The following is a 13,894-nucleotide window of genomic DNA, read 5'->3' as shown; positions in this document are numbered from 1 at the left end:
TCAAAATACCATTGACATTTTTCACAGAGCTGGAACAAATAATCCTAAAATTTGTATGGAACCAGAAAGGACCCCAAATAGCCAGAGGAATGATGAAAAAAAAAAAAAAAAACCCAAACTGGTGGCATCCCCATGCCTGACTTCAAGCTATATTACAAATCTGTGATCATCAAGACAGCATGGTACTGGCACAAAAACAGACACGTAGATCAATGGAACAGAATAAAGAGCCCAGAAATTGACCCTCAACTCTAGGTCAACTAATCTTCAACAGAGCAGGAAAGAATATCCAATGGAAAAAGGACAGTCTCTTCAACAAATGGTGTTGGGAAAATTGGACAGCTACACGTAGAAGAATGAAACTGGACCATTTTCTTACACCATACAGAAAGACACGCTCATAATGGATGAAAGACCTAAATGTGAGACAGGAATCCATCAAAATCCTAGAGGAGAACACAGGCAGCAACCTCTTTGATCTCAGCCACAGCAACCTCTTGCTAGACATGTCTCCAAAGGCAAGGGAAACAAAGGTAAAAATGAACTATTAGGACTTCATCAAGATAAAAAGCTTTTGCAAAGCAAAGGAAACAGTCAACAAAATTAAAAGGCAACCTGTGGAATGGGAGAAGATATTTGCAATTGACATATCTGATAAAGGGTTAGTATTCGATATCTATAAAGAACTTATCAAACTTAACAACCAAAAAACAAATAATCCAGTCAAAAAATGGGCAGAAGACATGAACAGACATTTCTCCAAAGAAGACATACAAATGGCCAAGAGGCACATGAAAAAATGTTCCACATCACTTGGCATCAGGAAAATACAAATCAAAACCACAATGAGACACTACCTCACACATGTCAGAATGGCTAAAATTAACAAGTCAGGAAACGACAAATGTTGGCAAGGGTGCAGAGAAAGGGGAATGCTCTTACACTCTTGGTGGGAATGCAAGCTGGTGCAGCCACTCTGGAAAACAGTATGGAGGTTCCTGAAGAAGTTAAAAATAGAGCTACCCTACGACCCAGCAATTGCAGTACTAGGTATTTACCCCAAAGATACAAATGTAGTGATCTGAAGAGGACCTGCACCCCAATGTTTATAGCAGCAATGTCCACAATAGCCAAACTATGGAAAGAGCCAAGATATCCAAGATATTCATTGACAGATGAATGAATAAAAAAGATGTGGTGTATAGATACAATGGAATATTACTCAGCCATCAGAAAGGTTCCAATGTGGGTGGAACCGGAGAGCAGTATGCTGAGTGAAATAAGTCAATCCGAGAAAGACAATTATCATATGGTTTCACTCATAAGTGGAATATAAGAAACAGCACAGAGGTTTGTAGGGGAAGGGAGGGAAAACTGATTGGGAAGTCATCAGAGAGGGAGAAAAACCATGAGAGACTCTTAACAATAGGAAACAAACAGGGTTTCTAGAGGGGAGGTGGAGATGGGGTGGGGTAACTGGGTGATGGGCACTGAGGAGTGCACATGATGTGATGAGCACTGGGTGTTATATGCAACTAATGAATTATTGAATGCAACATCTAAAACTAATGATGTATTCTGTTGGCTAATTGATTTTAAATAAAATAAAAAAATAAAGTGTGTTTATTTACATTTCAGAGGGAGAAAGGGCCTGATTTAACTTCGGATATAAATTAAATTTTACAATTTTGCAATAATGGGGCTGGCCATTTTCCTATTAGTCAATGTCACCTAAAAGCATTTGTTGAGTTAGAGGCCAGTGACTCTGTATGAAATGAACTGCTGTCTGTACCCTTCAAGTTTCTTTTATCTGGCCTAAATATTAAGTGAACATGAGACAGATTAACAGGAGAAGAGAAAAAAAAAACCTGAAGTTTAATTATGTGCGCATGGAGGGTAATGAAATTGAGACCTTGAACCTACGGGAATGACCGCAGCAAGCAGTTTTTATACTTTTTAGTCAAAGAGACAATAAATTTGTGAGGAGTAGACAGGAAAAAGAAAACTTACGTTCAAGAGCTTCGATTAGTAAGAAATTACTAATAAATTAGTAAATTAGTAAAAAGTAACAGGGTTTGTTTATATGGCCTTCTTGGCTCTAAATTCCCTACTTCCGGTGATAAGGATTCCCTATCTCTCTACCTCCTGGTACAGGAAGCGTACCTTCCACATACGAGATTTATTTCCCATTTTCAGCAGGACAGAGGAAGGTCAGAGTGTCCTTGCACTGGCTGTTTCTTCAGTAGCTTTAATTCAAAGTAATCAACATGCCATTGTGGCGTATTTGGGGGCAACCTGCTCTGGGCCCCTACAATGCCAAGTAAAAAGCTTTTTTAGGTACTGAGAGTGTTACAAAATAAAATCCAGTCCCTGGCTTCAAGATGCCCAAATCTAAATAAAGGATAAAAGAAAAGCTAGGTAGCCACCAGGAAATGTTCAGTGAGTAGCTCTGGGGATGTTAACAGTCAGAAGAGGATGATTATCTCTAGGGGCTCCAATCATGGAGATAGACAAAGGAAGAGAGTGGGAATTGAGCTGAAAGAGACCATAAAGGATGGGTGGGAATTGGCTAAATTAAGGGAAGATGGAGAGCAGAATCATGAGTCAGATTGCACAATAAACACAAACGTGGCATACTAGAGGCACCGAGTGGGCTAATGTGGTGTGATTTCTTCTCCACTGTGCTGGTCCTCCTCTGCCGTTGGTATGGCCTCCAGCCTGCATACTCAGCTGCAATCCTGACCAAAGGGGCGGTATATTAGTACCCTCACACTCCCAAGCCTGGGGATCAGAAATTAGTCTTGCTAATACACCAACTACCATGCTAATGTGTTTTTTGTGATTTATAGTAAGAACAATATATTTGGCCTTCACAATAGTTTCTTGCACAGAGCTTCTCAAATCTTGGGACTTTCCTGGGATGATTTCCTTGTAATATGAATGAAATGACTTTTGGAAAGTACCTAGGGATGGGGTTGGTTGCTGGGGGAACAAACAAATTGATTAAAGGGTTGGAAATTTCAGTCCTCCACCCCATCCCTTCCATTTGGCTTCTTTGTAAGAACTGACGAAGCAAGACAAAAATACACAGAAGGGAAAACCCTGGGATTCTTTTCTATGAGTGTTACACACACACACACACACACACACACAGTCTCAATGGGGAAAATAAAGTACACATGGGAGGATTCTGATATCCAGCCTCCTTTATTCCTCCATTACCAACTTAATCTTTCCACAGAGTACAACAGCAGAGATCTGGCCACTCAGGTGGACAGAGCACGGTAATAGTGGTACAAACTGAAGTCAAGGCTGCTGAAGTCTACCGCCCCTTCCCATGAAACATGGTGGATTTTACATCTAGTAGCATTGTTCTAGTTTGCACCTTATCCTCTTAGACTGCAGGAAACCTTTGCTCGGGAACAGCCACATCACACTTGATAGCATCTCGGACCTTGGCTCCTGGACATATTCAGATCTCATATTGCTGAACTGTTACTTATTCAAATCTCTCTCAGAGTTGGCATTCCACGCCCATGATGTAGTTCATTCTCCTCTTGACTCCCAGCCAAGTGATGCTCCCAGTACTGTCCTCTCTGGCGGAGAGTAAGGTTGATGTTTTATACCTCCACACATATGATATAAAGTATGATTCATACCTAAACTGGTTAATAAGTATCTACCATTGAAGCTTCAAGAGAGAGGAGGCAAGGTTAAGAGACTGGAATGATACTACAAAGAGATACTGCTGAGTTTTCCCCTTTCTGTACTCCATTCTTTACTTAGGAACTTTGTCGACCTAAGCATATGAATTTCATCTATTCCTTTCTTTGGAAATATCTTATTTTACTTTTCATATATCATAGAAACTTAGAGTCAGAAGAAATCTTAAAACTTACATAGTTCAACTTTCTTTTTTCTTTTTTTCAGATTTATTTGAGGGGGGAGGGGCTGCGAGAGAGGGAGCGAGAATCCTCAAGCAGACTCCCCACTGAGTGTGGAGCTCTAAGCAGGACTAGATCCCATGACCCCAAGATCACGACCTGAGCAGAAACCAAGAGTCAGATGCTCAACCGAATGCACGACCCAGCTACCCCCCAAAGTTTAATTTTCTATGGAATTCAGGCATCCTATCCACAACACACCTGGTCCAATACAGATACATCTGTTGTCTAGATTTGTCTATTCAGCTGCTGACCACCTCTGATAAGAAATCTACCTCTTGTTAGGCCAAGAGTAATTAGTATACACCACTGTGTGTTGCCCTTTCAGGGCATTCTCAGAGCAAACCCCCCCCCACCCCATCCCCCGGTGAAGGACTCTACAATCATAAATTCAGTCTGAGAGAGCTTGGAGTAACTCCAGGACATGCAGGCAAGCTTCAATAGGCAAGATGGGATCAAATCTAAGATAACATGAGAACAAGATATAACTTTGAAGACAGACATGAGTTGATGACGATGGCTTTGGGTAACATTTACTGAGTATATTACTGATTAATATAGATCAGAGGTCAGGTGCTAGTTAAGCACTTTGTACTTATTAGCCATTTATTTCTCACAACAATTTCATGAAGAATATTGTTTTCATTTTCTAGCTGCAGAAACTGAGGCACAGAGTAACTGGTCCAAAGTCATGCAGCCGGTAAGTGAAAGAGCTAGGATTTGAATCCGGGCCAATTGGATCTGGAGCCTGGACCCTAACCACTATATGAGCTACCTTAATAACTGTAACTAAGAATGCCTAAACCATGTGCCAGGCATAATTCACTCCTTTATTCTTCATAAGAGCATGTACTATTATAAAACAGTTAAGTAACTTGCCCAAGGTTGGGTAGCTATTGAGTACTAAAGTTGGGATTCAAATCCAGGTAGCCTATCTCTAGATATGCTTTTCTCCACTACTCTAAACCCCCTTGATACTATGCTCCACGTAGATGGTGATAACGTCAGATACAGAGCTTTGCCATGGGCAGGGAAGGCAAATGACAAAGTGGGGGACAGTAGAATAGGTGCCAGCTGGTAAAAATGTGGAGGGAACTGTTAGATGCTGACTGTTATCCAGGATACCCAGAGGACTCACAACCCTATCCTTTTTGCTATGCACATAGAGCAGGCAAATTATCTCTAGACAGAAAAAGCCTACACAATCAGAAAGAATGGCCTTCTTGCAGAAGTACATTCATGAAGCTGCCTCTACGCAGAGAGGGAAGTTACCATTCAGATCTAGCAGAAGACAATCGCCAATGCACACTGGGTAATGGGGAAATGAGGCCTAATATAATCTGCCAGTTTCTGGTTTCAGGAAGGGGGTGGGAAGTTTACAGATACCTGAATGATTACTGTGACTATTGGAATGGAGATTGGGGCAAGCAAAGAAAGGTCCATTTAAAATTCTACCTATTGGATTCCCTTTCCAAACAGCTTTTCTGTGAGCTATGTAGAAATTTTCATGGTACATGACAGTATTTTAAAAATACCTCTGAATGTTGAATAATAAGTTGTGCTGAATATTAAGCAATGCAATTAGTATCTTTTTCAGAAATCCATAAAATAAACTTCTTTTTTTAATTTAATTTAATTTAATTTTTTTATTTTATTATTTTTCATAAAATAAACTTCTTAACTAAGACTGAAGTCCTTTGGATTCCACATTTGGTTGGTTGGTCATTCAGAGAACACAGCTTAATAACCTGAAATATTATCTAAATCAATGTTTAGAAAATCATATTTTGCAGGGGAAATTTGCATGTTTTTAAAAAAGAAATGGATTCATTTACAAAGCAAGTAATTATTTAAATTATTTATTATACTATTAATTATTATACTATTATTTAAAATAATAGTAATTCAATGCTTGTTAGCTGCAGTCATTTAAGAAATAGTAATAAATTTTCAGGCTTGCCGTCATGGAGCTTACTTTCGAGTGGGGAGGGAGAAAATAACCGGAAAAAATAAGTAAAACGTAGGACATTTTAGTGGTAAGCACTAAGAAGAAAAATTAAGCAGGGAAGGGGACTTAGTTGGGGGGGGGTGTCATGTGGCAATTTATATAGGGTGGCCAAGGAACGCATAAAATGTACATATTCCTTAAAGTTTAGGATTCCATACTATTTCACCTGTACTGAGAAGCATCTGATATATATCTGAGGCAAAAATCGGGTATACATCACCAAAATAATAATATTAAGAGGCATTAAAAAGAAGATGTACAGGGTTTTAGGCTTCTAGATAGGAGCACTTTATAAGATTAAACCCATAGTTAGATACATCGAGTTTCAAATTCACTTTAATAATGAATATTTGGTGGGACACCTGGGTGGCTCAGTTTGTTAAGCAGCTACCTTCAGCTCAGGTCATGATCCCAGGGTCGGGGGATCGAGTCCCGTGTCTGGCTCCCTTACTCTACCGGGAGCCGGCTTCTCCTTCTGCTTGCCTCTCCCCCTGCCTGTGCTCTCTTTCTGCCTCTCTCTCCCTCTCTCTGACAAATAAATAAAAATAAAATCTTTTTAAAAATAATGAATATTTGGAGTCTCTCGGTTTGTTTTGTTTCAAAATTAGTTTCCTAAGTAGCAGCAGGCGGGATATTTTCTCTAGAAGACTCTGAAGGCTACGTACACGTGCTCTCGAGAGCAGAAACTGTTGGATTTTTTTAATTCCCTAGGGCACGGCACGGTCGTGTCTGAAACATACGTAAGGAGTTTGGTCCCGGAATCCACGGAGCCCACAGAATGAGCGCGTCCAGTAAGCACTAGCCGCCGGAGGTGGTCCGAGGGAGAGTGTGGAGTCACAGGGTGTGCTCAGGCACGACCCGGCTCACCGGCCTCCGTCATCAGCCGGGTGGGCGATTCCAACTCCACAAAGGGCAGATTTCTGACGAAATCTCTTTATTTGGACTGCAACGCTTTCCGGTGTTTTTCCTCTGCCGAGGTGGCACGAATTTCTGAAATGGGGTCCTGTCTGCTCCGAAGGCGGGGTCCGATCTTGACAGACAGCTGTGCTGGGGCGAGGCGTCTCCTCCCCGCACATTAGTCCTCCGCCTGAGTGTGGACCTGGCCCTCGGCGAGCCCCTCTTTGTCTCCCCGGTTTCTCCCAACCCCTTGCTCCCCGTTCTGAGGGGCCGAGTTGCCCCGGCCGCCTCGCGCCCGCCCTCCCCTCCCACCCTCCCGCTCAGCCTCCCCACCCTCCGCACCCGCTCCCGCCCTCTTGCCAGGTCGGTTACTCTCGGCCACTGCATCTCTCCACGGGAGTGAACGCAGGGCCTTAACCTTCGCGTCCCTCCTTCCTTCTCTCCTTTCAGCCATTTGCTCCCGCCTCATCCCTGACAGACGCTCCCCGATTGGCTCTCGTGCCGGGCGAACACGCCCGCTGATTGGTCGGGTGACGTTCTTGGAGGGGGGGCTGGCGCAGGGTGACCGCGGGCCCGGAGGCGCGCGAGGACAGCTACTTCGCCTGGGGCCTCCGGCAGCGCGGGCAGCGTTTCGTGGCTCGCACCCAGGCTCACCCGGCCAGGGAAAGGATTGCATGAGCTGTGGGCCAAGGGGTTGGGGTTGGGGTGCGGGGAGGACCTCGGGTCCTGGGCGGGGGCGTACAGGGAGGGGAAGGAGGGCCGGGGCGCGGGGGAGCGCAGGGACATGGCAAAGCTGGACCATGAGGAGGGGGCAGCGGTGGTACCCGCGCACCCGCCCGCGAATGGATACCTGCTGGTCCCGGGGGGCGAGCCCCCCGGAAAGCTGAGCGCCGAGCCGCAGAACGGGCCCAAAGCCGGCTGCCTGACCCTGAATGGAGTGTCTCGGGACAGCCTCGCGGCCGCCGCTGAATCCCTCGGCAGGCCGCAGACGCCGCTGGCTCCAGAGGAGGAGACCCAGACCCGGCTGCTGCCTACGGGCCCCGGGGAGGAGACCCCCGGGGCCGAGGGCTCCCGGGTGCCCCAGACAGCGCTCTCTGCGCGGCGCTTTGTGGTGCTTCTGATCTTCAGCCTGTACTCGCTGGTGAACGCCTTTCAATGGATCCAATACAGCATCATCACCAATGTCTTCGAGGGCTTCTATGGCGTCTCCTCCCTGCACATCGACTGGCTGTCCATGGTGTACATGCTGGCCTACGTGCCCCTCATCTTCCCGGCCACTTGGCTGCTGGACACCAGAGGCCTGCGGCTCACCGCCCTGCTGGGCTCCGGCCTCAACTGCCTGGGCGCCTGGATCAAGTGCGCCAGTGTCCAGCAGCATCTCTTCTGGGTCACCATGCTGGGCCAGTGCCTGTGCTCCGTGGCCCAGGTGTTCATCCTCGGCTTGCCCTCCCGCATCGCCTCAGTGTGGTTTGGGCCCAAGGAGGTATCCACAGCTTGTGCCACCGCCGTGCTAGGCAATCAGGTAAGAACTAGAGTGAGAGGTGAAAATTCCATCCTTCAAGGACCAGATCAAGGCATAGGCTGTATGAGCTAGGCATGTGGATGGACCCTCAGGAGGCAGATGTGTATAAATGAAGGAAAGGAGATGTGTCGTTACAAGATAGGAGGCAGTCTTGGCTTAAAGAGAGTATTTGATTTATTTGTAAGGACAGAACTTCAAAACCAGTTTGAAGTGACTACCTTATCATCTTGCTTTGAGAATTACCTATAAAATAAATAACTGAACTGGCCCACAGATCCCTAAAATCATAGAAAACTTGGCAGTGTAATAACCAGTGAGACTTAGGTAGATATTTTTGTCCTCCCCAGTGTATTATTTGTAAAAGGAAGGTGTTGGATTTGGGGAAGTTTGTTCTCATTTTGAGTGATCCGTGTGAACAGCTCCTGTTTTATTTTATTTTGTTTTATTTTACTTATGTGTTTATTTTTCTAAAGTTTATTTATCTTTTGTAGTAATCTCTACACCCAAGGTGGGGCTGGAACTCATGACCCTGAGATCAAGAGTTGCACACTCTTCTGACTGAGCCAGCCAGGCACCCTTCCTGTTTAGTTTTATATGTTAGCAATCAGCAGAGTGTCTGGTACATGATACTTACAAATGACAGCTACATAAACATTCTGGTGGTAAAGACCTCACAACATGCCTGAGTCCAAGTACCAAGTAAGAAAATGCGAGACAGATCACAGATCATGGAACCCATTCTAAAAGGGTGGCTTATTTTGCCAGTTCTCCCTTAAAGTGCTGTCTAGTCCTTCTAACACGATACGTTCAAATTCCAGTAGCATTCCAGTAGCATTACTAACTAGAATGGTGTGTGTGTGTGTGTGTATGTGTGTGTGTTGTAATTACAGAGTGATTCTTTTATTGTCATTTAAAATTTGCATATGGAGTTCTGTGATACTTTATGTACATTGTATTGAGTGTTCGTTCAGCTTGAGGAGAATGTAGTTAAAAATCTATATACCATGAACTTCACCTCTCTCTGCCTGTATTCCTACATGCTATGTAAAAAAAGAATGTTACTCTCTCACGTCCAGTCTAACACTTGTTTCAAGATCACAAGATTTAGCTAAAATCCATAAAAAGGCGAGATCTACATGTTTATTGCTTTATTTTTTATCTTCATTCTCTAAAAGTACAGAAGAAAAGGTAGCTTGTTGTTTGTATTCAAAATTATTTATTTATTTATTTATTTTTAAAAGATTTTATTTATTTATTTGACAGAGATAGAGACAGCCAGTGAGAGAGGGAACACAAGCAGGGGGAGTGGGAGAGGAAGAAGCAGGCTCATAGCGGAAGAGCCTGATGTGGGGCTCGATCCCAGAACGCGGGGATCACGCCCTGAGCCGAAGGCAGACGCCTAACGACTGCGCCACCCAGGCGCCCCCAAAATAATTTATAACTGATATTTTAGTTGGTTCCTTCCATATGTTTAGATAGGAACTATTTTCTTAAAGTATTTTTCATTTACAATATTATATTCCCTATTCATACTTCATTGAGGATGGCAGAAATATTTTTAACTCCATATCTATGGATTATCTACTTATGGATAATAAATGGGAATGTTTTCTTATACGCAGATTTCCCTCTGATGTTCAGCACACCTCTGCCTTCTTTGTACGTTCTCCCTAGGTGTTCTTGTCCTTCCCTGACTGCAGTAGCTGTGCACATGTTCATGGCCCTCATTTTCAGCCTAAATTATGGCATGATCATGTTTAATAAGATTCAGCATTATTGAGCATTCACTAAGAACCTGGCACCATGCTAAGTATTTTACATGCATTGTGTCCTTGAACTTAATAAGGTGGGAACCATGAGTCTCTCCATTTTATAGATTCAGAAACTGAGACTTGAAGGGAATGAAATTATTTTCCAGGAGTCACACAGCTAAGTGGTGGCACAGCATTCACACCCAAGTCTGTCTGATTGTTGCATCCTGGCTTTTCAGTATCCGTCTCTATGGCCAGGTCTCTAACCTGCGAGACCCTTTTAAAACATGGATCAGATCCGTCTCTCTGCCTGGGATGTTCTTCCTCCTAGGATCACATCATTACAGCCTTACTGTCACTCAACTCTCAGTTTAAATTCATTTTAAATATCATTTAGTGGCATTTCTTGAGGATCCCATTTAGAGTTGCCCAGTCACTCTCTTATTACATCATTATACTTATCTCCATATGGTGCTTATCACTGTCTGATATATTTATTTATATATTAATTGTTATTACTCATTTCCCATCCCCACCATTAGATTGTAAGTTTCATGAAAATAGGCATGTGGTCTGAATGTATACAGTTGTCTCACCAGCATTTAATACAGTGCCCCGCACATTATAGATTCGCCATAAAAATTTGTCGAATAAATGAATGAGCTTCAGACTCATGTAGATACTGGCCAGCTGAATGTTTCCATATGATCCTGCCCATCCAAATTCGCCTTGTCTCCTTCTCATTTCTCTTCATTTCTACTAGCACTATCTTAGCTTTGGCCACTGGCAGCCCTTACCTAGAGACTGCTGGTTGACTTTCCTATCTGCAGCTCTTGCTCTTTTCCTACTACTCTCCACATTTATGCACTGTGGTCTTTCTGATGTGCAGATCTGTCCAGGACACTGCCTTGCGCTCTGCAATGGCTTCCATTGCCCTTAGGATAAAATTCAAACTCTCTAATGAGACAATGTGAGACCGTTTGGATCTGCCTCCTGTCAGCTCTTGGGCTTCACCTCTCCACATGCCCCCATTCCTCACATCCACATTCTTTCTCTGCTCTGAGGGGAATTGTCCACCACTTAGAGCTTCTCACAAGGTCATGTCCTCCTCCTTCCTTTGTACATGATGTTCTCTTGGCTGGGAACACTCTGATTTCACTTGGCTAACTCCAGTTTCTTTTTCAGATCTTTGCTCCTCCAGAAACTCTTCCTGAACCCCAAGTCTATACAAAGTGCTCCTTCAAAGTAGTTTCTAGGGTAGTAGCTAGGGTGACTGTATATTCCGGTTTGCATGGGATAATTCAGGTGTAGAGCTGTTCATTAGAATAACTACTCATTTAGTCCCTCTCACTCTGAATAGTATTCTCATTTGGATGATAGAGCATATAGTCATCCCAGTCTTGGCACCCTCTACCTCTCCATCACTGTCTCTTCTAATTACCTGTTTAATGATCTCTATCCAGTTTTTTGTTAAGGAGCAAATGAAGTGTTTGGTGACGCTTACTATCTGCCTCAGCCTCCTTTTGGAAACCAATCTTGGGGCCCTTCCTCCTCACCTCTATCCCTGAAAGAATCCGCTATTTTTCTCTATTGAGCTCCTTTAATACTTTAATTTTATTTCTTTCATTGTGATTATCATATTCAACCTTAAGTTTTTCTTACTGAGGTAAAATTCGCATAACATGAAATTAACCATCTTAAATTACAGCTCAGTGGCATTTAGTACATTCACAGTGTTATACAACCATCATCTCTATCTAGATCCAAAACATTTTCATCTACCTTCAAGGAAGACCCAATACCCACTAAGCAGTCACTCTTCATGCACCCCTTCTTCTGTCCCCTGACAACCACTGATTTGCTTTTTCTATGGATCTAGCCATTCTAGATATTTCATGTAAATGGGATCATTCAATATATGACCTTTTATGTCTGGCTTCTTTTACTTAGCATGTTTTCAAAGTTCATCCATGTTAATATTTCATTCTTTTTAGGGCTGAATAATATTTCATTATATGGATGTACCACATTTTGTTTATCCATTCATCCACTGAGGGACATTTGGGTTTGTTTCTACGTTCTGGCTATTGCAGATAGGGCTGTTATGAATATTCACATATAATATTTGATATTTGTTTGAATACCTATCTTTAGTGTTTTGGGTATTTGTTTAGGAGTGGAGTTACTAGGTCATATGGTAATTCAATGTTTAAGTTTTTAAGGAACTGCCAAATTGTTTTCTACAGTGCATGCACTGGTTTACAATCCTACTAGCAGTGTACAAGGCTTGCAATTTTTTCACATCTTGCCAACATTTGTTATTTTCCAATTTTTTTTTGTTTGTTTATTATAGCCATCCTTGTGGGTATGAAGTGGTATCTCATTATGGTTTTGGTTTGCATTTCCCTAATGATTAATGACGTTGAGCATTTTTTTTTTCATGTGTTTATTGAACATTTGTATATCTTCTTTGGAAAAATGTGTATTCAAGTCCTTTGCCCATTTTTGAATTGGATGTTTGTCTTTTTGTTGTTGAGTTGTGAGAATTCTCTATTTATTCTAGATGGTAGACCCTTCTTTGATATATGATTTGCAAATATTTTCTCCCATTTTATACGTCATCTTTTCTCAGCCTTACTCTGCATATTCTTATTGCTCTTTTTGATTGTAAGCATCTAAAGGGTAAGGACGGTATCTTACACATCCTTACAGCAGAATTATTCAAATAGTAGGAGTTTGTTGAACAGGAAAGTCATTTGTCAGCTACTACCCTTTAACAGTACAGTAAAAGAAAAAAAAAAAAAGAACATGGTGTTTTTTTTTTAAATAGTTGTTTATTTGGGTAATCTCTACACGCAGTGTGGGGCTCGAACTCACGACCCCAGGATCAAGAGTCGCATGCTCCTCCAACAGAGCCAGCCCAGCATCCCAGAACATGGTGCTGTAGAATGTGCACCTTACACCGTAAATACACTAGCTGTCTTCTCTATGTTGTATTAATTGTCAGTATGTCCTTTTTTTCTCTTATTAATGGTAGCTATTAACAGGATTGTTTGTTTTACAGCTTGGAACTGCAGTTGGCTTCTTGCTACCACCAGTTTTAGTGCCCAACACACAGAATAACACAGATCTTCTGGCTTGCAATATCAGTACCATGTTTTATGGAACAGCATCCATCGCCACGTTTTTATGTCTTTTAACAGTAATTGGTAAGCAAATTATTTTCCCTATTGCTTAAATAGATAAATGCATGGCAAACATATGGAAATAAAAATAGCTGACTCTGAACATTTTTATGATAATATCTCCAGTGCCATTTGCTTGTTTCATTCTTGCTGTCGCACTTGTTGCAATAATGAATGCTACACCCCTAGGGATGTGTTATGGTCAGCCACGTCTATTTTGCTATCATAAAGGGTTTCAAGACTAATTCATCTAATTTCTCTCCCTACTAATTTTTCTTCCCTGATAACCATTGTTTCCAACATGCTACCTGCCTCCTGTTTGCATCTTCCTCTACGTGCTCTGCGGCTTATGCTAACATAGCCAGGAACAAATTCTTGTCGTGCTTTGAAATGATGCAAAGAAGCTACAATCTTGTTTTCTGTTTTAATGAGAAATCCTTCCAAGGATCCCCATTTTAACAATTAACTGGATCTGAACATGTTGACCAGTGAACGATCCTGGGCAGTGGCAAGCTGTTCAGCAGTCTCAAACTGGCAACTGTCTGCTTGTTAGGCCACTCCAGCAAAGCACTACTGTCACCACTCGT

At 42.6% G+C, this 13,894-nt stretch overlaps 1 protein-coding gene across 1 annotated transcript in view; it reads left to right on the top strand.

Moving 5' to 3' along the window:
- The first annotated feature begins 7,420 nt into the window (after positions 1-7,420).
- The window catches only part of FLVCR1 (FLVCR heme transporter 1), a 28,159-nt gene continuing 21,685 nt past the window's right edge, over positions 7,421-13,894 (top strand). Inside the window, exons 1-2 of the mRNA XM_019797436.2 lie at positions 7,421-8,371; positions 13,187-13,331. Of these exons, the coding sequence (XP_019652995.2) occupies positions 7,634-8,371; positions 13,187-13,331 (883 nt within the window). The 5' untranslated portion in view covers positions 7,421-7,633. The remainder of the gene's footprint in view (positions 8,372-13,186; positions 13,332-13,894) is intronic.

This window comes from Ailuropoda melanoleuca, chromosome 8 (assembly GCF_002007445.2).
Source record: "Ailuropoda melanoleuca isolate Jingjing chromosome 8, ASM200744v2, whole genome shotgun sequence".
NCBI lineage: Eukaryota > Metazoa > Chordata > Mammalia > Carnivora > Ursidae > Ailuropoda > Ailuropoda melanoleuca.
Note: the sequence above shows the minus strand (reverse complement) of the source record. Positions and strands in the feature narration are given on the sequence as shown.